Consider the following 25779-nt stretch of genomic DNA (forward strand, 5'->3'; position numbering starts at 1 on the left):
TACACTAGTCCAGACACATTTTTGTGGCTTTCTTATATATGGACCAAGTGATTCCTACAGTCCAAAGAAGAAAGATAATAGTGCAGTGCCCAGGGAATTGAGAACGCTGACAGAAATGAAGGGCACATTGGAGAAAGAGGAGATTTTCTCTAAAGGGATTTGCAAACTCCTGTGGGTCATAACATGTGAATCCTTCCTCCCAGAAGGAGGTTGTCTGAGTTGCTTATTACTTTGAAGAATCCCTGAAGACTTCACTGAAGAGTCTTCTGGAAGCATCTCCCTGTCACAGCCTGAAAAAGGTCCTAATAGCTGGTGTCCTAGTTGTAAGGATCTACATTCCCTCTGACTGTGGTAAGAATGTGACTTTCTCTTTCCAGAGGCAAAGACTCATAAACAGTAGGGCCTACGCCAATGGAGAATCTGAGGTGGCCATCAAAATCCCAATTAAGCACACCGTGGAGAATGGGACAGGGCCCAGCAGTGGCCCAGACAGAGGTGTGAATGGGACTCGGAGGGATGATGTTGTTGCTGAGGCTGGTAACGAGACAGAGAATGAGAATGAGGACAATGACAACAACGAGAATGATGAAGAGGAAGAGGAGGATGAAGATGATGATGAAGGACCATACACACCATTCGACCTCCCCTGTAAGAGGACCTATGTGTGGGCTGGGATCGGGAGCTATTTTTGGGCACTGAGTACATGTCCTTGACTTTGATGATCTTTTTGCCATCCAATTCAAAGAACTATCTCTATACATGAATATAGAAATATTTATATTAACTTCTACCATGGGCAAGACTCTGTTTTAGAGGGTTCAGAGATGAACAAGATGGTGACACATGATCATTAGCTGAAATGTGGGTTCTTTGACAAAATGTAAAATTTGTCGACACTTCATGGAGAAAGATCTTCTCTTAGCTGCTCTGTGGGACCTTTTGGTGCTAAGGAGGAAATTCTCACAACCCATGTTGGGGAGACAGCTTGGTACTCAAGGGAAGAAGCTCTTCACCCACCTTCACCCATCCCGTTACATTTGGCTGGGGGAGCTGTCCTGCCAAGGCCAGTCTAGGGGAGCATGTGCAGCCTTCCCAGTTGGCTTTTGTTCTTCTGCTCACTTCCTACCCCTCACCCACCCCCCTACAGGTTTCTCCTTTCCCATGACCTAAAATACCACCAAGATACAGACCTAGCAAAAGCATCCCATCCCCAGCTGAATCTCATACAGTCACACTGGTAGCGGGAATCTCCCTGGTACCTTGAAGGGGAGGAGCAAGGCATGTATAGTTTCCAGGACCCCAGCCACCAAGGCAGTTGTCCTCTCCTGACTGCTACCCAACAATGACTTGGCTATTCCAGAGACCTTGTCCTCCTACCCCACCCATTATTGGAATGGGTGGACCAAGCCCAAAGAATTCTACCTATTTGCCAGACCTTCCAGAAACTTCTGGCTGCTTTAGGAAAGAGTGCCCTGGTCAAATCTGTGAGGCTTAATTAATGTGTGCAACTTCTCCAGGATGTTTGAATTTCCAGGAGGACTGAATTCTGGAAGGATTGCTTGACCCACTTGAAAGGCCATTTAATGGTAGCATGTGGGTGTGGAGTCTCAGAGTTCTGTGTTATTTTCAGATGTGAGGGGACATCAAGTTGAACTTGGACCAGAGGTGCCCTCCTGTGCCCCCTCAAGGCTCCTCAGATCTCAGCCTCATCAAATGTTTACCAAAATTAACTAGACACTGTTCACTCAGATCCTATATCCCAAAGTCCCCAACTGCCCAGCCAGAGTTAAATCATTACTTGTTAGAAGGTTATCTTGACTGAAAAAAAGTATACTGGCTCATTACCCATTTTGCCACCTTTGGCTATATTTCTTGGCAACCTTCTTCCCTATCAGCCAGTACAAAAGCATTTTAAGGATGAAGTGACCAGTCCCCTCTATTTCTCCCTTATGAACTTTTATGTCCATTTTCTATTGCTGCATAACAAATCACCACAAATTTAGTGGCTTAAAACAGTGTGGCTGGGTTTCAGAGGCTCCGAAGGCCATATTAGAGGTGCAGACGGGACTTAGTCCTTCCCAGAAGCCCTGGGGACAATCATTCCCAGACACATGCAGACTGTTGGCAAAATCTGGTTCCTTGTGGTTGTAAGGCTGTCCTCTTTCCTTGCTGGCTGTCAGCTGGGGGTTGCCCACTGCCCTTGAGGGCCTGTGTTCTTCAAATTAGCAATGGTGCTTTGGGTGCTTCTCACGCTTCTAATATCTTGGCCCTCCCCTTCAGATTTTGAGGGGCCTAGATCAGGCCCAACTATATAACCTCCCCGTGAGGAGGTCAGCTCTGCTACATAGTATAGCATAGTCATGGAACTGGTAGCTCAGCCCCCCTTCACAGGTTCTGAGAGTCAGGGCATAGACTCTTGGGGGCCTACATCTCAAATTCTGTCTAGCCTGGCCTTTGCTTTCAGAGTTCACCACTGGCAGCCCACAACCAAGCTCTAAAAATAACTTTTGCTAAAGTCTTTCACTGATTAATGCTCTGTAAGGGGCCATGTCGGCCTCCCAGAAGCCCCAAGTACACCCCTCTACCTCACACTAAAGATACGTGTGTGACACCGACGTGTGGCTTCCGCAACTGAGCCTCGTTACTTAGTAGGACAAAGGGGCCCCCTTCGGATCACTTGTTTGTGTTTCTAACCTGAATGGGATAAATGCCAGGCCAACCCTTGAGGTTTCAAGGTACCTTGTAACTGTTGCTCACCTTCCCTTCTCATCTCAGGTTTGTTACAGATGAGGAGGCCTGGGGCTTCCAGCTACATCATCCATCTTGTCTCCTCGTACATTAAGAGATGTGGCTGTAGACAAGGGCTCGGGAAGCCCACTTCGGGGCCTCCACATCCTTTGGAAGCACAGGCATGAGAGGAGAAAGGATGCTGTGCGTGGTCCTGCCACTCCTCAGGATCTCTGCTTCATTCCTGGGCCTTCCTACTCACCGCCCCCACCCCTCTCCCCCCCACCCCCTGCCCGAGCTACCAAGACATGAAATGGAATCCAAGGTCTTCACCTTGGGCATCCTTGATAAAATGGCTCTGATTCCGAAGGTCTGGTGGGAGGCCCAAGATTCTGCATTTATAACAAGCCCCCAGGTGACACTGGTGCCGCTTGTCTGTGGGCCACACCTGAGCCAGTGAGGGAGTAGCACCCTCACATGGCTGATCTTTACAGCTCCCCTGAGCCTTAGGGGAGCCTCATTCAGAGCCAGGTTCTGACTTTGAAACGGAGAGTGGGTTCGTCCAATTATGATCCTCTGTCCCTTTCCACCAACTGAGTCCAAACCCCATTCCCGGACTCACGAACTTTGATCTGAGTGTCCAGCAGGCCCTTCCTTGGGCAGGGAGACCCCTTCAAGCAGTGGCCAACAGAGGCCACTCGAGGAGCTGGGAGGACTCAGTCTAGGAACATCCAGTTCCTCTGCACTAAGTTCCTTTGGCCTGAAAAAGGTCTGGCCACACAATGAGGACATTTCTCCTTCTCACAGTAATCTTGCAGGGGCATGGGCTGTCTTTGTTCCTGTCACAGCTGTAGGGCTTTCTTCTCTCCAGAATTTGATTATAATGAGTATAATTAGTATTTAAGAAATTATGTAGAGGGGCACCTGGGTGGCTCAGTTGGTTAGACAACCGACTTCGGCTCAGGTCATGATCTCACAGTTTGTGGGTTCGAGCCCCATGTCGGGCTCTGTGCTGACAGCTCAGAGCCTGGAGCTTGCTTTAGGTTCTGTGTCTCCCCCTCTCTCTGCTCCTCCCCTGCTCACGTTCTATGTCTCTCTGTCTCTCAATAATAAGTAAACATTTAAAAAAAAATAATAAGAAATTATGTAGAAGTATGTAAATACAGGCATATCTATGATGTATGTACATGTGCACACATACATTGTGTATGCATATATGTGCACATACATGGGCATGCATGAATATAAGCATGTGCATATATGTGCAGTGTGCACATGTTGATATAATGTATACGTCTAACATGTTTATTCATATACTATATAAATCTGTATACTGTTTTATGCTTATATATGCACAGATATTAACATACCTGTTTTTATATGTGTGTATAATATGTGTATAGGCTAAGCTCATATCGTATGTATGTTTTTATATACACCTATGCACAGTATATATGTATGTGCATATATATACATGTAAATTGCACATATATTCATATCTGTTGCATGAAGAAATTCTTACTATTGACTGTCAGAAATAGAAATGTTTACATAGGCAAACATACTTCCACAGAAAAAAAGACTCAATAGAAGTATGCCAAAATATGAGTATGTTTATCCTAGGTGGAATTATTGTTTAAATTTTTCTAGATTTTCCATTCTAAAACATTTTTATTGCCTGTATAGTTAGAACAAATTGATATATTTAATCTAGGCCTATGATAATGAGCAATGACTTTTTCTTCTCAATAGAATTAAGCTTCTTTAAAAACTCAATAAGGAGTATAACTTAAGAACAGGTCCTTTGCTTTTTAGAGGCAAGTCACACTCAAAGGGATACTGTAATGCTCAGAGGCCCCGCTTCATGTCCCCTGGCTTCATCTCTCAGTTGCTGGCTGACTTCCGAGAAATCACATGATCACTGGTACATCGGGTTCATGCACAGAGAGTTTTGTTTTCTTCATTCATGGCTGTATCCTTAAAACCTGAAGCAGCACCTGGTGCACACTGGCAGAGGAGCATTCAATGAATATTCGTTAAATGAAGGAATAAACCTGTCCCCAGGGCACTCTCTTTGGATCACATAGCAATGGAAGAAAAGATGGGGAAATATCCAGAAATACTGTTGACTCAGAGAGGAAAGGAAACCATTTTTACCTCTTTATTTAGAAATGGAAACTTAAGCTAGCTAAAATATGCACATGCATCACTGTGTTTATATGTGCATATAATATACATAGAGGTTAAATTCATATGGCATATATGTAAATCATATACACCTATGCAGAGTATAAGTTGAACATATATTCTTATCCTTGCATGAAGAAAGCCTTACCATTGACTAACAGAAATAGAAACGTTTATATGTGAATGTAGGTAAACACACTTCCACAGGAAAAAGAACACACCAAAATATAGGAATGTTCCTTATTTGCTGCTGCAGTTCCTCAAAATCACTTAAAAAGCACATTTCTGTATCACTTGGTTTGCTGAAGGAGCTGTATTTGTTACATTACATTCCAGATTATACTGATTGAATTTTAAAAAATTTTTTTAATGTTTATTCATTTTTGAGAGACAGAGAGAGAACGTGAGCGGTGGATGGGGCAGAGAGAGAGGGAGACACAGAATCCGAAGCAGGCTCCAGGCTCTGAGCTGTCAGCACAGAGCCCGATGCAGGGCTCGAACTCACAAACCACAAGATCATGACCTGAGCAGAAGTCGGATGCTTAACCGACTGAGCCACCCAGGTTCCCCATACTGATTGAATTTCTGCTGTATGTTTGTTGTTGCAGTGGAGCCATAACTCGCAGAAAGCATCTATATCATGAAACAGAAGACTCTTTTCTAGATATAAGGCCCTAACCAGAGTCAAGTCAGAACTTTCTAAAGCAGCTGAGAGAAGAAAACTCAAAATTCATTGGTCCTAACATGTACTGCTTCCAGCTTTACTTAATATCATTTTCTAAGCTCCTGCAGTCATAAGTTCCGATTTCTTTTTTTGTTTAATTTTCTGAAGAATTTCTGAAGGATGACAAAGAGCCAGATGGCAGTCATTCCCCTTCCCATTGCTGTATTTCTTTATAACTTTGATGGGGTGTGTGTATTTAAATTGGACCAAGTCTGTCTGTGCAGGGGCCTCAGGAAGACTGGAAGGCCAGTGAGGGGGTCCCCAGAGCCCGAGATGCGTAACTGACATCCCTACATCACAGGATTTAGCAGCACGCAGGACTCCAGGATGCCTTTGGGATCCAAGGGTCTGACTATGTTCTGGATTCTACAGCATTTGTAAAAATGTTCACAAAAATCCCCCGACAGCTTTCTTGCTTTGAAATCCAGCCAAACAGTCCCTGGTGTCTGTGGCATTTGTTCCCATCTCGTAGCAGCGAACTGGGAAAGTGCTGGATACCGTTATAAAATTACGAAATAAATTTCATTTAGCAGTTTATTAATCACTGTTCAAAGTGTCATTTTAAAAATACCTCCTTAACTCTGGTGGGAGTATAAAATGGGACGATCATTTTTGGAAGACTTCTCAACAGTTTCTTAACAAAGTTAGAAAAAACACCCACCCTGTGACTCAGCAGTTCTACTCCTGGGTCTTCAACCAAAGAGAGATAAAAACATGCCCACCAAAAAAAGTATACAGGAATGCTCATGGCCACGTTAGTTGTAATACTTCAAAACTGGCAACAACCCCAAAGTCCCATCCACAGGAGGATGGATAATAAGTTGTGTATAATAAGACTATACAGCAATCTAAGTGGAATGAATTCCTGACACACGAATGAATCTCAAAAAAAAGTTGACTAAAATCATGCACCATGTGATTTTCTTTATTTGAAGGTGGACAACAGGAAAAACTAATCTATGGTGGCAGAGGGTGGAGGATTGACTGGAAAGAGACTCAGGGAACTTTCTGGAAGGTGGAAATGTTCTTTTATCTCCATTGGAGCAGGGAGTATATGCATTTCTTACCAGAGGTATTACCCCTTAAGCAGGATTGTAATAAAGGCCAAATGAGACCTGATATGGTTGTCAAATCTGAGACGACAAGGAACTCATGGAAATAGAGTCACCAAAATAAGCATTTATGGGTATGCCTGAAACACAGAGCTCAGACAACACAGAGACGATAGGATCAGGTCATCACTGGCCAATCCATCACCTCATCCCTGAAAGCAGGTATTTAGAGAGCCAGAAATCAATGACTAATTTGCAAATTCGTATCAGCTTGAGATACCCCCAGGCAGTGTTTTGACAACTTTGAGAGCTTTCAAACCATCTTTCAAGATTTCAGTGAGTTGACAGACAATATTGAGCAATTCCACTAGATGGCGCTGTGACCACTGACACTTTATAATCTTGTAAGATTGTGTTATCTAATCATGGGGAGAAGAGACCCCAGGCAGACTGGTGGTCTGCCTAGCTCCCCTCCCCCACCTTCACCCCCACCCCCACACACTCCTCTCCCTTTGTGTCTGAGAATCATCCTCATCCTTTCCCACCTGGCCCCATTTGCCAAACCATCCTCCCAGCCCTGTGTGCTCAGAAGTGACATATCTGTCATTTGGGTGCCTAACTAGCAGGTGAGCAGTGGATACCTTTTTTTTTTCTACTGGGTTTTGAACACCAGGTTTCATGGCTGGTGGAAAGCCATTTGTGTCTTTTATGTAAAGAACAACGTGATAAGGCTTATTTCCCAGGCCATCAATTAGGCTGTAAATGTCAGGGGCAAGCAGCATGGAGGGCTGGTAAAACAGAGAGAGGAAGCTAACTAATGTGCTTTCTGCCTTTTTTATTTTCCCAGCTGGAAAACTGGAAACAGTGAAGTGGGCATTCACCTGGCCACTGAGTTTTGTCTTATACTTCACGGTACCCAACTGCAACAAGCCACGCTGGGAAAAGTGGTTCATGGTGACATTTGCTTCCTCCACGTTATGGATTGCAGCCTTCTCCTACATGATGGTGTGGATGGTGAGTAGACTCAGGACCCCACAGCATTGCTAGATCTCTTTAGAGGGAAAAATGTGCTCCAGTCAGAGGGGAATAGGGAGTGGGGTTTCAGCCCAGTAACTGTATCAGTCAGCCATTAACTCAGGAAACTGCCTAACAAACCATCCCTAAACTCAGTGGTTTAGAACCACAAGAATTTATTCTCCTGCTCACATATCTACAGGTTGACTGTGGTTTGAGTCATCTTAGCAGGCACTGACCGACCGAGCAGTTCTCCTTCCAGCTACAGCATGATTATGTTTGGTTCAGGCTGTGGGTGGGTTTCATGTCTACTCCATAGGCTTGCTCATTTTCCTTGGACCCTGTGGCTACCCGGGGAATGTTCTTCTCATGATGGATCATTGGAATGCTAGAGGACTGGTGGAAACATGAGGTGCCTCCTAGGGCCTTGGCTGGTGACTTGTGCCCAACATCAATGGGAGTAGGGAAAATATACTCTGCCTACTCTAGCCAGAAGAACAGCAGAGCCACAAGGCAAAGGGTGTGAAGGAAAGGCATGAAGAATCAGGGAGTAATAATTCCCTCTGTCACAGTCACTTCCCCTAACTGAGTCTCAGTTTACTGTCAACCAGTAAATAAGGTCATTAGACCCGGAGACCACTCAAGGGTCCTTTCTGAAGCTAAAACAATGATTCAAGGACTGGCATTGGTTGTGGGGCTAGGGCTCAAAAGAGCCTCTGCCCCAAAGCCATTTCAAGGCAACACAACCATCCAGAGTGCATTGCCCATTTACAACTCTGCTTTTTAACTGGGGAGCAAACCTAGTCCAGTCAGAGTTAGGCAAAGATGAAAAGCTGTGACAAAACTGCTCAAATCTAAATTAATCTGGTTCAAACATCAGACAGAACTGTAATGTAAATTCTGGAGAATTAAACCCAAGATCTAGGGGCGCCTAGGTGTCTCAGCCGGTTGGGCATCAACTTCGACTTGGGTCATGAGCTCACATTTCGTGAGTCTGAGCCCCACGTCGGGCTCTGGGCTGACATCTGAGAGCCTGGAGCTGCTTTGGATTCTGTGTCTCCCTCTCTCTCTGCCCCCCCCCCCCGCTTACTCTGTCTCTGTCTCTCTTTCAAAACTAAATAAACATTAAATCCAAGGGCTAAAAAAAAAAGGTTCTGAAGAGATTATTTTGGAAATCATGGCAAATTTGTAAACCTGACACAGTTAACTCACAAATTATCCCTTGCCTTCAACATCAACAGATAATTTTTTTTTTTTGTTTATTTACTTTTGAGAGAGGGAGACAGAGACAGAGTGTGAGCAGGCAAGAGGGGCAGAAAGAGGGAGACAGAGAATCTGAAATAGGCTTCAGGCTCTGAGCTGTTAGCACAGAGCCCAAGGTGGGTCTCAAACTCACGAACCGCGAGATCGTGACCTGAGCTGAAGTCAGATGCTTAACTGACTGAGCCACCCAGGCGCCCCTGCGGATAATTTTTTTCTAACCCACATCTTGTAGGGTTTCTCCCCCATGCAGGATTCATTGATGTTTTTATTTGATATATTCATTGGGTGCCGTCTCTGTTCCGAGTTTGGGGAATAGTTCTGGTGTTCCTAACCTCCAGGTGCTAGCTGGTTTTCCCAGGTCCACCAACCTGCAAGCCTACCAAGCGACCTGGAGTTGCCCCTCCTGTTTTCTTCCTTCCACCCTGGTGGAGGTTCTCAGAAGTTCTGAGAAATGGCCAAGAGTAAGGGAGAACACAAGGAGAAATACAAGACTTGGTCCCAGCTCCCTGGAGAATCGGTTCCCCAAACTCCAGACAAAACCGCAAACCTGGTAATAATGACACTAGCAAGAGCAGGAACCCCAGCTCTGTTCCAGGCCAAATGCCACTGAGCCAAACCGGTCCCTGCAGGGACCTAGCTGAGGGTTAAGAAGGGAGAAACACAGCTTGGCCAGCTCCATTTCACAAAAGGTCCCTGGGAACAAGTGCATCTCACTTTCCTCCCTGGAGAATGGGAGACAGAGAGCCCCAAGGCTGTCCCCAAATCAGTCCTGCACTGAATGGACATCAAGTGCATTTTCTGGTTTGAGAGGAAGAAGGTATCCCAGCGGTTTACCATCCCCCAAACCTTTGGATGGGGAAGGAGCAACTGTGACCTTTGGAGCCAAGTCAGGGATACGTGTCTCTTACAGTGGGGCTGAGAGGCCAGGTAGAGCTGAAAAGAGAGCGTGCTACTTACAACACATGGTTTGCATTTCTCTTAATTTTCTGGAAAGTGAAGGCGCTCAGGTGGCATCGTGAAATGACCTAATCATCTCCGCTCCTGTGGATGGACCTCTCCTTAGGTCAACATACGGGAATTGCTTTCTTTTTCCAGTTGCCTCCATTTTACCACTGGCCCCTCAACAGCTAGCCTCTCCAACTGCCTGCCTATTTCCCCTCCCCCCCTCTGGAAATCAGGGGCCAAGAATGGGCACATTTGCATAATGCAGGCACTGCCTGGGTAGCACCTGTTTCTGCCTTCTGGCTTAACCCCTTCTATGCAAATGGTGGTGCTGCCTGTGGAGATGAGCCTGGCTGTCCCCAGCGTTCCTTGAGCATTGCCTCTGCTTCCCATCTGAAGAGTGGAGGTAATCTAGCACCTACCCTGTAGGGTTGTTGTGAAACTTTAACAAGTTAAAACTCATGAACATCACTTAGCACGGTGTCTGAGTACTAAATCAATCAACATAAGCGAGTATAGTGTGGCTGTTGTTCCCATGCTTTAAGTTCTTGTGAATTCCAGTTGTGCAGCTCGGAACTCAGATACCTAAATTCCCAGCACAGGATGGCAGTCATCCATTCTGGGTTTCTTTCCCAGGACCAGTCTGAGGTTAAATATTCTGTCCCAATATCACCTTTTCCCAGAAACTGTTTCTCCTATCTCGAGATGGCTGCCTCGCCTGAAAGGAACATGTATAAAACACCAGTCTTTGGTTGGAAAACTTGGGCTTCATCACCGCACCCTGGTCCCCTGACCTGCAGTCCTGGTCTGCTCCATGAAATGTTCTTGGCCCTCTGCACCGATACAGAGAGCGGGCATTGCTCCCTGGGCAGACTAGCCAGACTGCAACCTTTTCTGTTAGGCAGAGGATCCACAAGTGGGTCGGGCTGGCACCGGCTCCCTGCTCACCACCTCTTCCTGCCTCATCCAGGTCACAATCATTGGATACACGCTGGGGATTCCTGATGTCATCATGGGGATCACCTTCCTGGCAGCTGGAACCAGTGTGCCTGACTGCATGGCCAGCCTCATCGTGGCCAGACAAGGTGAGGCCTCCAGTTAGATGGGGGCAGGGATAGGGGAGGAAGGAAGGCCTCCCTATGGGCAGGAAGAGCTTTGGGGGATCCACATGGCAGTTACCAGGGTGATGGGTGACTTCAGTGCTGTGTTGGTCAAAAAGCTAACTGGCATCAGGGCGCCTGGGTGGCTCAGTCGGTTAAGCGTCCGACTTCGGCTCAGGTCATGATCTCATGGTCCGTGAGTTCGAGCCCCGTGTCGGGCTCTGTGCTGACAGCTCAGAGCCTGGAGCCTGCTTCTGATTCTGTGTCTCCCTCTCTCTCTGACCCTCCCCCATTCATGCTCTGTCTCTCTCTGTCTCAAAAATAAATAAACATTAAAAAAAATTAAAAAAAAAAAAGCTAACTGGCATCAATAGAACAGGGAAATAAGCCAGAAGATCTACCCTTAAGAAAGGCAGAGATGTTTTCTAGGTAGCACCCAGAACCTCTTCTGAAGGTTGTATTACCATTCTTCTATTATTAAAAATAGTAATAAATGTAATATAGCTAACCTTTGCTGAGTGCCACACACTGAGCAAAGCAGTTTAGGTATTGTTATCTTATTTAATTTAAACAACTCCATGGGGTAGGGAAAATCATATGCCCATTTTATGGATTAGGGAAACTGAGGCTTAGAGAAGACAGACTCCATGACCTAAGTAAGGTCTGCCCAGCTGCAGTACCCTTGACGGTGATGGTTGCCACAGGTCAGTCGTCAGTGTATGGCCCACCCTCCGCTCCTTCAAAACCAAGCTCACAGGTGGACGCCCCTTCCAGATGGCCATGCCCTTCCCTAGCACCACTCTAATTTATATGCCTGATTTGTGCTAGACGGCATTTGTTTTCAACAAACACAATGTGCAGCCGTAACACTTAGCATAGTATCCTCTAGATGTACTCACTAAATTTTGCTGATTTCATTTATTCATTCATTCATTTATTCATTCATTCATTTATTCATTCATTCATTCAGAGAGAGACAGAGACAGAGAGAACATGAGCGAGGGAGGGGCAGAGAGAGAGAAAGGCAGAGAATCCCAAGCAGGCTCCACGCTGTCAGCAGGCAGAGTCCAACGTGGGGCTGGAACTCATGAAACCATGAGATCATGACCTGAGCAGAAATCAGGAGTTAGATGCTCAACCCACTGAGCCACCTCGGCACTCCACATTATTTTTTCTTAATAGTACTCAATTATTTAGAAGAATTGAGAACAGGGTAGAGCAGTTGGGAGATGGTACTAAAATATATGGGTTGGTGAGCTCATGAGAGGTTTAACAGAACTATCAAGTTTATTCCTTTCTAGAAGGGTGTTTCAGAATCTTTGGAACTCTATTTGGTGTTTGGAATCATTCCCATTTAGCCAGTGGTCATGTTTGAAGTAAAGGTCAACAGCTCACTAGAATGTGCATCTCATTCTATTCTGTTCTTGTCATATTCCATTCCATTCTACTAAAAATGCATATGCTGTTGAAAATACAGGTGATGGCCTGGGAAGGGAATCACCTAGCAAATGAGCTAGCAGACCTACCAGCTAAGTCTCTGGCTATCAGACCAAAGGGTTGGGAGAGTCCCTCTGGGGTTCCCTGTCCTACCCTGAGATCTCCTTTCTAACTCAAGTGACCTCTCATCCTCGCAGGCATGGGAGACATGGCTGTGTCCAACTCCATTGGGAGCAACGTGTTTGATATCCTCATTGGCCTTGGTCTCCCATGGGCCCTGCAGACCCTGGCTGTGGATTATGGATCCTATGTAAGTGGGTTTTCTCCGTGATTTCTCTTTAAATCTAGGGCTACACGGACACTGTTTTCAGGGCAAAGGAGATGCGGTATTACTGATATCGAGGGGTAAACGAACTCTTTCTTATCCAAGTCCTTCCAAAGTCAGGCTTGTGGGCACATTCAGGACTCAAGAACAGAACTGGCAAACCTTTTCTGTAAAGGGCCAGATTGTGATACGTCAGGCTTTGAGGGCCAGTCTCTATCACAACCATCCACCCCTACTGCTGTGTAGCCTGAAAGCAGCCAGAGACAACGTGTAAATGAATGAGCATGGCTGTGCAAATAAAACTTTATGTATAGAAACAGAAATTTCAATTCCATATAATTTTTATATGTCATGATACATGATCTATGATTCTTTCCATTTTTTTCAACTACTGAAAAGCATAAAAATCATTCTTAACTCATGGGTTATGCAAAAACAGGAGGTGGGCCAGATTTGGCCCATGGGCCATCATCTGCCAACCCCTGTCTAGTGTATTTGTTTTACAGGCAAAATAATTTTATTCGTGAAGGAAGGGACACAAAACATAATAGACCCTCTCTGTCGGGGATCTGGTGACAGTCAGACTGTGAGGCGATGGCCTCCATGCTCTTTCTCAAGCCTGAGCTAATTGTGACCTCAGGTAGATTTGCAGGTGAGCGACCCGGAGGGTCTGGCACTCTTTCCCATTCTTTGAAAATGTTCCCCCTCTGCTGATGGCACCACTGTCCTCGACACTGTCTGAGGACTGAGGGAGAAACTACAATTCAAGATTTTTGCCTGGACACAGGAAGAAAAGGGTAGCATGCCTCCAAAGTGTTTACACCCAACCCAGTGCTGAGTGCCTCTCTCAGTGTGTTACTCAGCATTACCTTAGTTTAGCTGCAAAATTTGTTCAGTAATTGTATATCCTGCAGAAAATGCTGCGGCTCAGACAAGGGTTGTCGTCAAAGTTGTTTGACAAATGGCCGTTTCAACTAGGGAAGGTGTGTCCAGCCAATTGCAATGAAATAAAAATTCATACAGAAAGTGTTTTTGGTTCATGTGAAATTACCTGTTGACTGAGAGATTTCATCAGAGAATAAAGATAAGCATAAGGGGATGGAAAGAAGCAGAATATGTTCTAAGGAGTGGAGATCTCTTCTATTTTGTCAGTGAAATTGGGTAATGATGTGGTGAGAGAGGCCACATTGCCTTGGGGGGAAGCTGGTTTTTGGAGATGAAATCTAAATAACTAGAGAGAACCAGCCATGGGGAAATGGGCAGGGCAGGGCATTCCAGGCAAAAGGAACAGTCAGTGCAAAGGCCCTGAGGCAGAGATGCACTTGGCATGTTGGAGACTGTCATGCTTATTCAAAATCATTCCTGGCCTTGAGCCCAGGAATAAGGACCACCAAGCCTTGACTGATTGTAATGTAAACAGATACATATCCACAAGAAAGGCCAATTCTTCAGTAGCCCCCAAACAGTGTACCCTGAACATCATACTTCCCAAGCTACCTGCCACCTCTGACATTGTTTAGAGCCAAGCTAGCACCCCTCAGAGTCACTGTCCCTGAAAATGCCCTATATTTCCCCTCCTGCAAGACTACTCTGCCTCAGATGCACATACCTTGTCACTCGTCCCATTTGAAATGATGTCCCTTCTTCCAGGGGTCTCTATTGCCCCTTCATTCAGGATTCCTTTCTGGACCCCACCACTAAATGGGATCCCTGCACACCCTTTGTTTTTATCTCACTCATGGCCCTTGAACTTGGCTTCATCTTATTACATGTTAAGTGATGAATGTAGAAGAGACACTGAAGAAATGTCATCCAGGTTGGCCCCTGAAAGGACATCATAAATTGGATAGTCACAGGATTCCAGACAATCTTTCTAAGATTTTTATGAGTGACACTGTTGTCAGTCAGGCACTTATGAAGAGACTCACATCAACCAGATTCACAAGAGTTTGATGTATGTGCTAGAATGTCAACAGATGGTAGTAAGATATATAAGTGCAAGATAGAAAGCATACTTATTCTGGACAATTTGTGTTCTGTTTTCCTAGGTGAAGACCTTATGTAGGAGGTAGTTTGGTTTTTGGTTTTCGTTTTGTTTTGTTTGTGTGTGTTTCTTTTTTTCCTTAGACTTCTTTATCTATTTTGAGAGAGAGAGAGAGTGAGCCCGTGTGCATGCATGTGAAGGTGAGGGGCAGAGAGAGAGAGAGGGAGAGAGAATGTTAAGCAGGCTCCATGCTGTCAGCACAGAGCCCAGCACAGAGCTTGATCTCATGAACTGTGAGATCATGACCTGAACCCAAATCAAGTCAGATGCTTAACTGGACTGGGTCACCCAGGCCCCTCTGTTTACAGTTTCTTTTTAAATTTTTTTTAATGTGTATTTAGTTTTCAAAGAGAGAGAGAGGGCAAGCAGGGGAGGAGAAGAGAGAGAGGGAGACACAGAAACTGAAGCAGGCTCCAGGCTCCGAGCTGCCAGCGCAGAGCCCAATGCAGGGCTCAAATCCACGAACTGTGCAATCATGACCTGAGCCGAAGTCCAGTGTTTAACCAACTGAACCACCCAGGTGCCCCTGTTTCTTTCTTTTTTTTTTTTTAATTTAAGTATAGTTGACACACAATGTTACATTAGTTTCAGATGTACAAAGTAGTGATTTGACAAATCTATACATCATGCTATGCTCACCACAAGTGTAATGACCATACAATACTATGACAATAGCATTGACTATATTCTCTTATGCTGTACTTTTCATCCCCATGACTTCTTCATTCCATAACTAGAGACTGTACCGCCCATGGGTGGGAGGCATTTAGGGAGCCCCATGACTACCCACAAGTTCAGTGACTCACCAGGAGTATTTACAGGACTTAGTAGCAGATTTTAGTCGTGGCCAAGGTTTATTATTATAGCAAAGGATATGGAGTAAAAGCAGCAGAAAAGCGAAATGCATCAGGAAAAATCCAGAGAGGTCAGATGCACGCACCAATTCCTGCCCCACCAGGTCACATAAGACATGCTTTCTCTCTAGCAGCAACCTATACGGACATGTGTGAGATATCTCTATCCAGGGCAGTCCACTGGAATCTGAGACTTTTATGGAGTGCTGGTCAGGTAGACACATTCCTGCTCAGTATACAGCCATGATAGCAAAATTCAGAATTCCAGCATAGACCCCAGATATACATCATAAAGCTCGCTAAACAATCCTGACAAGCTGGTACAGCATGCCCCATTGCTTTTGGAGCACAAAACAACATCATTCATCAGTAACACAAAGAACATTCCAAGGACCGCATTCTTGGGGATTGGCTGAGGATCTGTCATCATTCTAGGCTCCCCTAGAGGCATGCAAGGATTAAGGAACCAGACCTGCTGCATTAACACGTTCTGCATAGAAGATCAAATGAGAATTTATGTGTTAGAGTAAGTATCGCTACTACTATATGTATCATAAACAACCCCAACATTTCACTGGGGCAGCCCAAGAAACGTTTATTTCTTCCTCCAAATCCCCTGCAGATATTTCCATCCTGGCAGCTCCCATGGCTCTTCAGACAGAGACTCAGATTGGGGCTTATTTCATCCTGTGGTTCTACCCTCCTGGAGTCCTTCTCCAGTAGACACACAGGAAGCAGAGAAAGCAAGGGCATGGAATATTATGCAGATGGTTTTGTGATGAGGACTGAAGGTCGTATATGTCCTCTCTGCTCCCACCCATTGTGTAGATAAGTCAAACATTCCCACCTAGATGCAAGAAGGATCCAGGACACTTGTTTAGCTGTGCATCCAGGAAGGAGAGGCAATGAAGATGTCAGTGGACACTAGCAGTCTCTAAAGTCTGGAGTGTCTGGTTGTGAGTGGGGGCCAAACGAGAAAGAGGATTTAATGGACAACCTTTTACGGGAGCCGTTGAGTTGCTATTGTCTGAGGCATCAGCTCGTATCATAGGGCTCCTCTCCCTGTCATGACAACCATCCTGGGGCACACTGACCAATCCTGCCTCTTTGAGCTCCTTTTTCTGAGTCATATGTGGACCCTCCCCCTCCCAGTTAATACATCTTTCCTGTAACCACGTTGAGAACATATTATTGATTATATTGAATCTCTCTCATTAAAGTAGCTGCTTCCTTAAATCACAAATCACCTTGCTTCTCTTTTGCCATTCCTCAGACAATCTCCTGGGTTTTTCTACAGTCGAGTCACCTTAATTTGACTTTGTTTTTCCTTTTTTCTGATTATCAAAATAGTACATGGTCTTCATCGAAAACTAGAGAAACCAATGCCAGAAAACTCTGGAGCAGTGTCTGCCCAGTAGAACTTTCTGTAATGATGGAGCTGTTGTATGTTTTACTGTCAAATATAGTAACCACTAGCTCCATGAGACTTTTTAAGAACTTGAAATGTGGCTCGTTCAAGGGCAGACTTGGAGTTTTTTCTTTTCATTTTAATTCATTTCAATTTACACAGCCACATGTGGCTTGTGGCTGCCCATGAGACTGCAGGTTCAGAGGACGAGATAAAAATCATGCATAATATGATCTGTAACTATCAGTTCTCAATATTTCAGCATATTTTCCTTTCCATACTGGTTTATATAGCTGACACTCCACTCTACAGTTATGTGCATTGCTTTTTATACTCCTCATTATATCAAACATCATATCAAGATTTCCTTAAAAGCTCACTAGAAACATCATCTTTAAAGGCAACCTCAGGGGCGCCTGGGTGGCTCAGTCGGTTAGGCGTCTGACTTCAGCTCAGGTCACAATCTCGCGGTCTGTGAGTTCGAGCCCCGCGTCGGGCTCTGGGCTGATGGCTCGGAGCCTGGAGCCTGCTTCCGATTCTGTGTCTCCCTCTCTCTCTGCCCCTCCCCTGCTCATGCTCTGTCTCTCTCTGTCTCAAAAATAAATAAAACATTTAAAAAAATAAAAAAATAAAGGCAACCGCATATTCTTTACTTATACCAAAATTTCCTTAACCGTGCTGCTGTTAGACACATCTTGCCTCAAGATTTTCAGTTATAAATAATGATGCAACACACATCTCTGTAAATCACTCTTATAGATTCTAGACATCTAAAAAAAAAAACTCTACATAAAACTGTATTTACATTTGAGGCTATTTTCCCAAAGCTGGAATTGTTATAAAGAATATGAACACCTTGAAGTTCTTTATTTGTGCCTAATTATTTCTTGCAAATGGCAATATTCCTTACATTTTCATTTGTCCTTGTTTCATTCCTGAGATTTGGAGGACAGCTTCATGGCACCCTCACATTCTTTTTTTTTTTTTTTTTAATTTTTTTTTTCAACGTTTATTTATTTTTGGGACAGAGAGAGACAGAGCATGAACGGGGGAGGGGCAGAGAGAGAGGGAGACACAGAATCGGAAACAGGCTCCAGGCTCTGAGCCATCAGCCCAGAGCCCGACGCGGGGCTCGAACCCACGGACCGCGAGATCGTGACCTGGCTGAAGTCGGACGCTTAACCGACTGCGCCACCCAGGCGCCCCCCTTTTTTTTTTTTTTAAAACAGGCGTTACCCTGACATTCTGACCAGAGGAAGCTGTATGAGGGCGAGCTTCCTTGCGGCACATAGTATGGGCATGTACATACTTGAGCCATGAAAACAGTGTTGAATATAACGTGAATAGCACAACATAACTTCCTCTGAAGTGCTACTACGGACCCTCTATCGTTACTCAGTCACACTCAGCCTTGGGTGTCTCCCTCCCTCCAGAGATTCTCGCTTTGCTAAACGCAATGCTCTGTCTCTCATTTCCTGGTCCGTCTTTAGAGCCTATCTTCATCAGCACCCCATCTCTGCCTGGTTTCTGTGCACCTTAACCCAGCTCAGAGCACTGGGTGTGGATCTGTTGACTTCACCAGCAGATCCACCTGGTGTGTGCCCCTGTTGCATTTCCCCACTTGTCAGAGTTGTAAAGAAGTAAAATTCAGACCTGTGTGAATTTCAACTGCTTTTTGTTTCCTCTGGTGAAGACCAGAGAATAGTGGCTAAAGAGCGGGCAGCAGGGGGCACCAGGGTGGCTTAGGCAGTTGAGCAACTGACTTTGGCTCAGGTCATGATTTCATGGTTCATGAGTTCAAGCCCCACATCAGGCTCACTGCTGTCAGCATGGAGCCTGCTTTGGATCCCCTGTTCCCTTCTCTCTCTGCACCCCCCACCCCCGCATTGGCATTCTCTCTTAAAAAAAATAAATAAATAAAATAGTTTTGAAAAAAAAGCAGGCAGCAAAGAGATGAAAAGAAATGGTGTTCTAAATAACCTGGAAAACTGATCCATATATAATAGACTTTTACCATATGGACTCTCTCCAGGGAGGGATTGACAGACAGGAGCAGGAGACGCAAATCCTTCCAGTGTACCAAAGATCCATTGTGCTTATTTTTTTTCTTTACTGTGGTTAGAGGGTGCAATCATATAATGTGAAAGCAAAGCCTTTCAACCAACAACAATAACAACTCAGAATTCGTCCTGTAAATGAACCAGTTCCTCCCCATCAGCTTTGAAATCTCCCTGACTGAACGTGGATATCAGGCCTGAAATCCCAACTTAGCAGGGCACATTGTCTGCCATAAATGAGCCCTGATGATCTGCCCGCCTTTCCTGTCCTTCTGAAATTCTCCCAACAGTCTTCAAAGAACAGAAAATTAAACATAATTCTCATTCAGTATCACCCACACTCATGAAAACATATGCTTTTCAGGTTCCTGACTTTAGTGACAGGGTGACATCATGAAGACAGAAATTCAGGCCCTGTTAGATTTTTAGTCCAAATTCATGTTTTCCATCTGTACATGACATAATTGGGTCACTTTGGTCATTCTGCTGGGATTGTGCACATCTAATCCTGTGGTTGAAGATCACCCTTAACTGAAGTGAAGGGGAAAAGACAGGAGAAGAAACAGGCCACTTCTGTGATCAACAGGCATGGCACACAAGAGAGTGCTCCTGGGGGAAATGTTTGCTCAGAAAACTGGAGAAAGATGTGTCATGTTGCATTTTCTTCCAAATGCTGCTATTTCTGTACTCCATCCCAGAGAGATCTTCATTTTATTTCCAGGATACGGACATCCAATGTAGTGCTCTCTTTTGAAAGCACAAAATCAGCAATATAATCTATAAAGTTTATGAATTGCAGGGAAATCAAAATTTTTGTATATGGTGTGAGGTAGGGGTGCAGCTTCATTCTTTAGAATGTGGACATATGGTTGTTTCAGCACCATATGTTGAAAAGATTTCATTTTGAACTTTTAAAATTCAAAGGAAAATATTTGTTAACTTATTTTTTATTTTTTTAATTAATTTTTTTTTAATTTACTTATTAGAGAGAGGGAGAGAGAGAGAGAATCCCAAGCAGGTTCTGCACTGCTAGTGCAGAGCCCCATGTGGGCTCAAACTCATGAACAGTGATATCATGACCCAAGCTAAATCCAAGAGTTGGACGCTTAACCAACTGAGCCACCCAGGAATCCCTCTTGTATTTATTTATTTTTTTATTTGAGTATAGTTGACATACAACATTACCTTAGTTTCAGGCGTACAACTTAATGGTTTGACAAGTTTATACATAATGCCTTGTTCACCACAAATGTAGCCACCATCTGTCCCATTACATTGCTATTACAGTATCATTGACTGTATTTCTTATGCTCTGCCTTTTTTTCCTGTGGCTTACTCAGTCCATGTATATATATATACACATATACACACTACATCTTCCTTACTGATTCATCTATTGATGGACACTTAGGTTACTTCCATGTCTTGGCTATTGTAAATAATACTACATTAAACATAGGGGTGCATATATCTTTTTAAGTTAGTGTGCTTGTTTTCTCCGTATAAATATCCAATATTAGAATTGCTAGATAATGTGGTATTTGGATTTTTTAATTTTTTTGAAGAGCTTCAATACTGTTTTCCACAGTGGCTGCACCAACCATGCACAAGGATACCGTTTTCTCCACCTCCTTGCTAATACTTGTCATTTCTTGTCTTGTTGATTTTAGCCATTCCTACAGATGTGAGGTGATACCTCATTACTGTTTTGATTTGCACTTCCCTAATAATGGGTGATGTTGAACATCTTTTCATGTGTCTATTGGCCATCTGCATGTCTTTGGAAAGATGTCTACTTCTTTTTCAGTAATATTCACAACTTAGGGGCTATTAGGAAGCCAATGATTATATATGATTAAGACTGTGTAGTCTAGAATCTTGTATTTTATAAGTAGTAAAATCTTATCAGGAAAATTTTTGAGCCTAACTATGTCAGAAACTAAAAGGTAAATGGTCAAGAAGCAGGGAAGGACAGCCGGGTGAGCTGAATTAAGGAGGGACAGAGTAACAAAACCATCCTCAGAGCCTAGTGGCTTTCTTTAAAATGCTGTGGGGTTTTTTTTTTTTTTTTTGTATTTTACTCAGATAGTTTGATCTCTTTGATTGAGAGGGCATCCAACAAGGAGGAAATCCTGTAAGCAAAAGAATACTCTGAGTCCCGACGACATACCTAGGTCTCTAGCCCTTCCATTTGCTGCCCAGATACAGCCTCATGCTGCAAATTGTGTAATAATCTCTTCTCCATGTCCCTGTTGATCCATTCTGTTTCCTACCTGATGGTTAGGTACCCACATCATCTGTCTGCTACTAGAGTCTGAGTGTAGGACCATGTCCACTTTGTGTTTGCCATTCACACTGCACCCTTTACCATCATGCACATAGTGGGACATTTTACTTGTTTAAATAGAGAATAAATTTTATTTTCTTAATGGTAGGGGCAAGAAACTCCATATACATCAATAGGTCCTGAGAGCTTTGCCATATTTCACCTCAGGTAAAAAATTTATATTCATGGTGGTGATTCTGAGTCATCAAGAAAAAGTGATGAAATATTTTCATCAAAAACAGTTGCTGGCCTATAGAGAGGTGGACTTCAATTTTCTGGGAGACTTCACTTGTACAGAATACATCTTTGCCTAGTCATGGTAGACCAAAATAGTGGCCCAGGATTTTGCCCAACCAACCTGTGTCTTTTTGTTTTCCTAGAATCTAGGAGTCCCAGAACATAGCCATCTAGAACCAGAGCACCTCACAGAAGGGGTAAAAGGGCCATTACAAGAGGCTTCTCTGGTCTTTCTCCAGTTCATCTTTCAGGTGTTGGCTTAGATGTTTACTGTAATCTCCCAAGCTTGGTTCAGGTGTCATTCCTGTATTTTTGAGCAGTTCCCATCATAGCTTACTTTTTTCCCTTTGTCTGAGTCTCCCCCAGACACATGTTCTCCCTTAGGGCAAGGATTGTACCCGTCTTGTGCATTTGTTGTTTCCTCCATGCCTGGTGGTGGTGCCTGGTACTTAGAATTTGCTCGACAAGTGTTTGTTGGATGAATGGCTGCATGGCTGCATGGCTGCATGGCTGCATGGATGCATGGATGGATGGATAGATGATCCTAAACTTTACCACCTGGGGTGATGAAAGACATGTGAGCAGAACAGAATGAAGGAAAAGCCTGACCTGAGAAGAGAGCAGGGATGGAGGGTGGGGGTGGGAAGAAAACCACAATAAGAATAGCTTAACATTCATTGACCTACTATGTGCCAGGCACTCTAGGGACACCGTGCCCACATGGCCTCATCTAATCCTGACTATAGCTAAATGAGGCAAGGATTATTTCTTCAGCCAGCACTTATTGTGCAGCTGCTATGTGTGAAGAACTTGGCAAAGTGCTGGAAACACAGAACGAACTGGGTAGAATAGACCCTCCCCGTTAGAACATGCACCAGGGTTGGGGGAGATAGACAGTCCATTAGTGAGTGCACTAACTTGGGAGAGCAAAAGCCTTATGAAGACAATGATATCATAGAATGGGCAGCACGTGCCACTTTGGATTTGTTGGACGGGAGGTGGGTTCCATGCCGAGGAGGGAATAATAAAAAAAAGAGCTGGGTATCTGAAGGGCAGGGGGAGCATTTTAGAAAGAGGGGACTGCAAATGCCAAGGCATTGAAGCATGCTGTATTTGATAATAGAAGGGAAGCCAGGCAATAGAAATGCAGGGGTGAGGTTTACAGGGGTAATGGGTTTCATTCTAAGTGCACTGCTGTCCCAAGTCCTCTTCTGGAGATCAAACTACCAAGGTTCAGAGAGATTGTCACAGCCAGTAATAGGCAGAGAGAAAACAGTGAGACTTTTTTCTCTCTGCAAAATACCAGAGACCAAAGCAGCAGGGAGGAGAATATCGCCCAAAGCAAACGGTGCCACAGTGCTGCCATGTGCAGCTGAGGGCACAGAGGTATGAGGGACATTGCTGGGTAGGATTTTAGACCAGATCCATCCCTGAGTTTGAATCTTTGCTAAAGGGGAGAATAGGGTCTGCCTATAAGGCTAAAGTGAGCTCTGCAAGCTTCACGTAAAGAAAGAAGGACCTGGGGGTGCCTGGGTGGTTCAGTCAGTTCAGCGTCCAGCTCTTGATTTCGGCTCAGGTCATGATCTCGTGGTTTCATGGGTTTGAGACCCATGTCGGGTTCTGTGCACTGACCTCTCAGAGCCTGCTTGGGACCCTCTCTCCCTCTCTTTCTGTTCCTTCCATGCTTGCACTCTCTCTGTAAAAAAAAAAAAAAAAAAGAAGAAGAAGAAAAGAAAAAAGAAAAGGAAGGAAGGAAGGAAGGAAGGAAGGGAGGAAAGAAAGAAAGAAAGAAAGAAAGAAAGAGAAGAAAGAGAATGAAGGAAGAGTAGGAAGGAAGGACCTGGAGGAAAAAGACCACTCCTCACCCCAAGATTCCTATTCTATACATTCCAGAGTGATTGTGGCAGCTAAAATCCTCGCTTCCCTAGGCTATGGTTCATTATATGTCTACAGTGGTTTCCCAACTAAAGGTTGGAGGAAACATTCTGGATCCTTCCATGAGGATTATCCCCATTTATTCAGTCCCTGGGTCCCCACCTGGCTTTCATCAGGCCCCTCTATGCAGTCCCCAATGCCCAGCCACATATGGGGGCTCTGTATAACCTCACGCCACAATACAGAACTCGCTTGGAAAAATATTTCCAGGCTCATGAAAAAAGCGCAAACTTAAGGGTTTATTTGCCATGAGCATTTTGTCTTCCCTCTTCTCCACTTCCAGTTTTTCCTGAGAGAGAGGCTTCATTTCTGGAAGGACACTCAGGGGCCTCCTTTCATTTAGCATAGTGGTAACCCCATGATATCTCTCTGCATCTCTCATATCAGAACCAAGAAGCCCGTGTGAGTTTTAATGGCCTCTCCCACCCTCACAATGGACCTGCTGACAATTCTGAAGCAATGTTTCCATCTCAAGTTGCTGGGGTTTCCAAGTCATAATTATTGGATAATTACCATCAAGACAGCTGTTTTGTGCATAGTTTCAGGCATTTGATAGTGTGGAATAAAGGCAATTTTACAAATTTTGACATTTCTTAGCACTTGTGGTTTGCTTGGAAGCCAGCTAGCTACCTAAGTGCCTGAAATAAATATTTCTAAAAGTCAAAGTTTGGAAAATGAGCACCTCTTGTCCCATTTTGGCAATGAATGTCTGTTCCACATGCTCTAACAGAATTAAGAAAGTCACCAGGCAGGCTCCAGGAAACCAGGACAAAACTCAGATCTCCGAGTTAGGGCTTAAAAATGCAAAATGAATCCACAAAGTAATAGGAGGAGAGTCTGTTTTATTTTCCAAGCAGGAGTCCACCTAACTCCAGAAACTTTAGAGGGAAAAAGAAGAGGTGATCAGAAACTTTCCTTTTCTTAATACATTTTTTAAAGTTTATTTCTTTTAAGAGAGAGAGACAGAGAGAGAGCATGGAGCCCAGTGCAGGGCTCAATCCCACAACTGTAAGGTCATGACCTGAGCTGAAACCAAGAGTCAGATGTTCAACCAACTGAGCCATCCAGTCGCCCTGGTGATCAGAAACATTCTTATCCTACACTTTCTGCCCAGCTCATTCTTTTTCTGATCACACATTAACTGAACACTTACTGTGTGCTAAGCTGGTAACCACCATTGGGGAATGCTTTGGTGAGCAAGCCAGACACTGTCCTGTGCCCCTGGAGCTGCAGCCTCTGGAAGGAGACAGTTATGCAAGTAATTCCAAAAGAAAGTGTGATGTGTGCCCAAAGTGTGATGTTTTTTTAAGGTATGTGGCAGGGATTAAGGACCTCCAATGCTTGTAAGGAAGTGATGCTTATTCTGAAAATGTGAGATTATCTGGAGCCAAGCAGGTAAAGAATGTGAGATGATTATCCAGTAAGAGGAATAGCTTGTAGAAGACCAAGCTCCAAGAAAGGTTCACACACCGAAGGACCTGAGGGTAGCGCCTAGGCTGGGAGTAGAGGGTGGGGACAGGAAGTGGAAAAGTGGAGGGATGAATGGCTGGGATGAAACCAGATACAGGAGTCACATGCTAAAGGACACAATGAGCTAGAGCCATGGCAGTCAGAAAATGAAGTGTATGAGGGAGGGAGAGGTGTGATTGCATGTGCATTTTAGAAAGAAGATTCTGACTACCATATAGAGAAAGCATCGGAGCCAGCCAGATAAGACCAGTTATGATACATTTGCAGGGGAAAGAAAATACAGTGACCTGGATTAGGATAGTTTGTATCAGTTAGCTATTGCTACCATAACACTGTGTAACAAACCATCCCCAAATTCAGCAGCAAACATACATTATCATACACTTTCCATTCATGCTTCTGTGAGGTGACTGGTGTTTGGCTGATCTAGGTTTGGCTCCAAGCTTCAGACAGGGTTATTCCGTGTGTCTGTCATCCTCTTTGGACCACTGACTTCCTGAGGCACATTCTTTGCAGGATGAAGAGCACAAAAGGTCATCTCAATAATGGAAGTACACTTCAAACCTGTGTTTGTGTTAAATCCACTAATATCCCATTGGCTAAAGCATATCACATGGCCAACCCCAAATCTAAGAAGCAGAAAAATGCCTCTGCCCACCATGAGGCTGTGGAAAGGG

General features: G+C 44.4%; 1 protein-coding gene across 2 annotated transcripts in view; it reads left to right on the plus strand.

Annotated features, from left to right (window-relative positions):
* Window positions 1-25779, plus strand: part of SLC24A3 (solute carrier family 24 member 3) — a 486519-nt gene that overhangs the window by 446067 nt on the left and 14673 nt on the right. For both annotated transcript variants that reach the window (XM_047069242.1, XM_047069241.1), the window contains exons 12-15: window positions 378-648; window positions 7538-7704; window positions 10880-10994; window positions 12644-12756. In XM_047069242.1, the coding sequence (XP_046925198.1) occupies window positions 378-648; window positions 7538-7704; window positions 10880-10994; window positions 12644-12756 (666 nt within the window). The remainder of the gene's footprint in view (window positions 1-377; window positions 649-7537; window positions 7705-10879; window positions 10995-12643; window positions 12757-25779) is intronic.

The sequence above is a fragment of the Lynx rufus genome, unplaced genomic scaffold (assembly GCF_022079265.1).
Source record: "Lynx rufus isolate CCGP_SWC_20201006 ecotype Redwood Valley unplaced genomic scaffold, mLynRuf1.p SCAF_8, whole genome shotgun sequence".
NCBI lineage: Eukaryota > Metazoa > Chordata > Mammalia > Carnivora > Felidae > Lynx > Lynx rufus.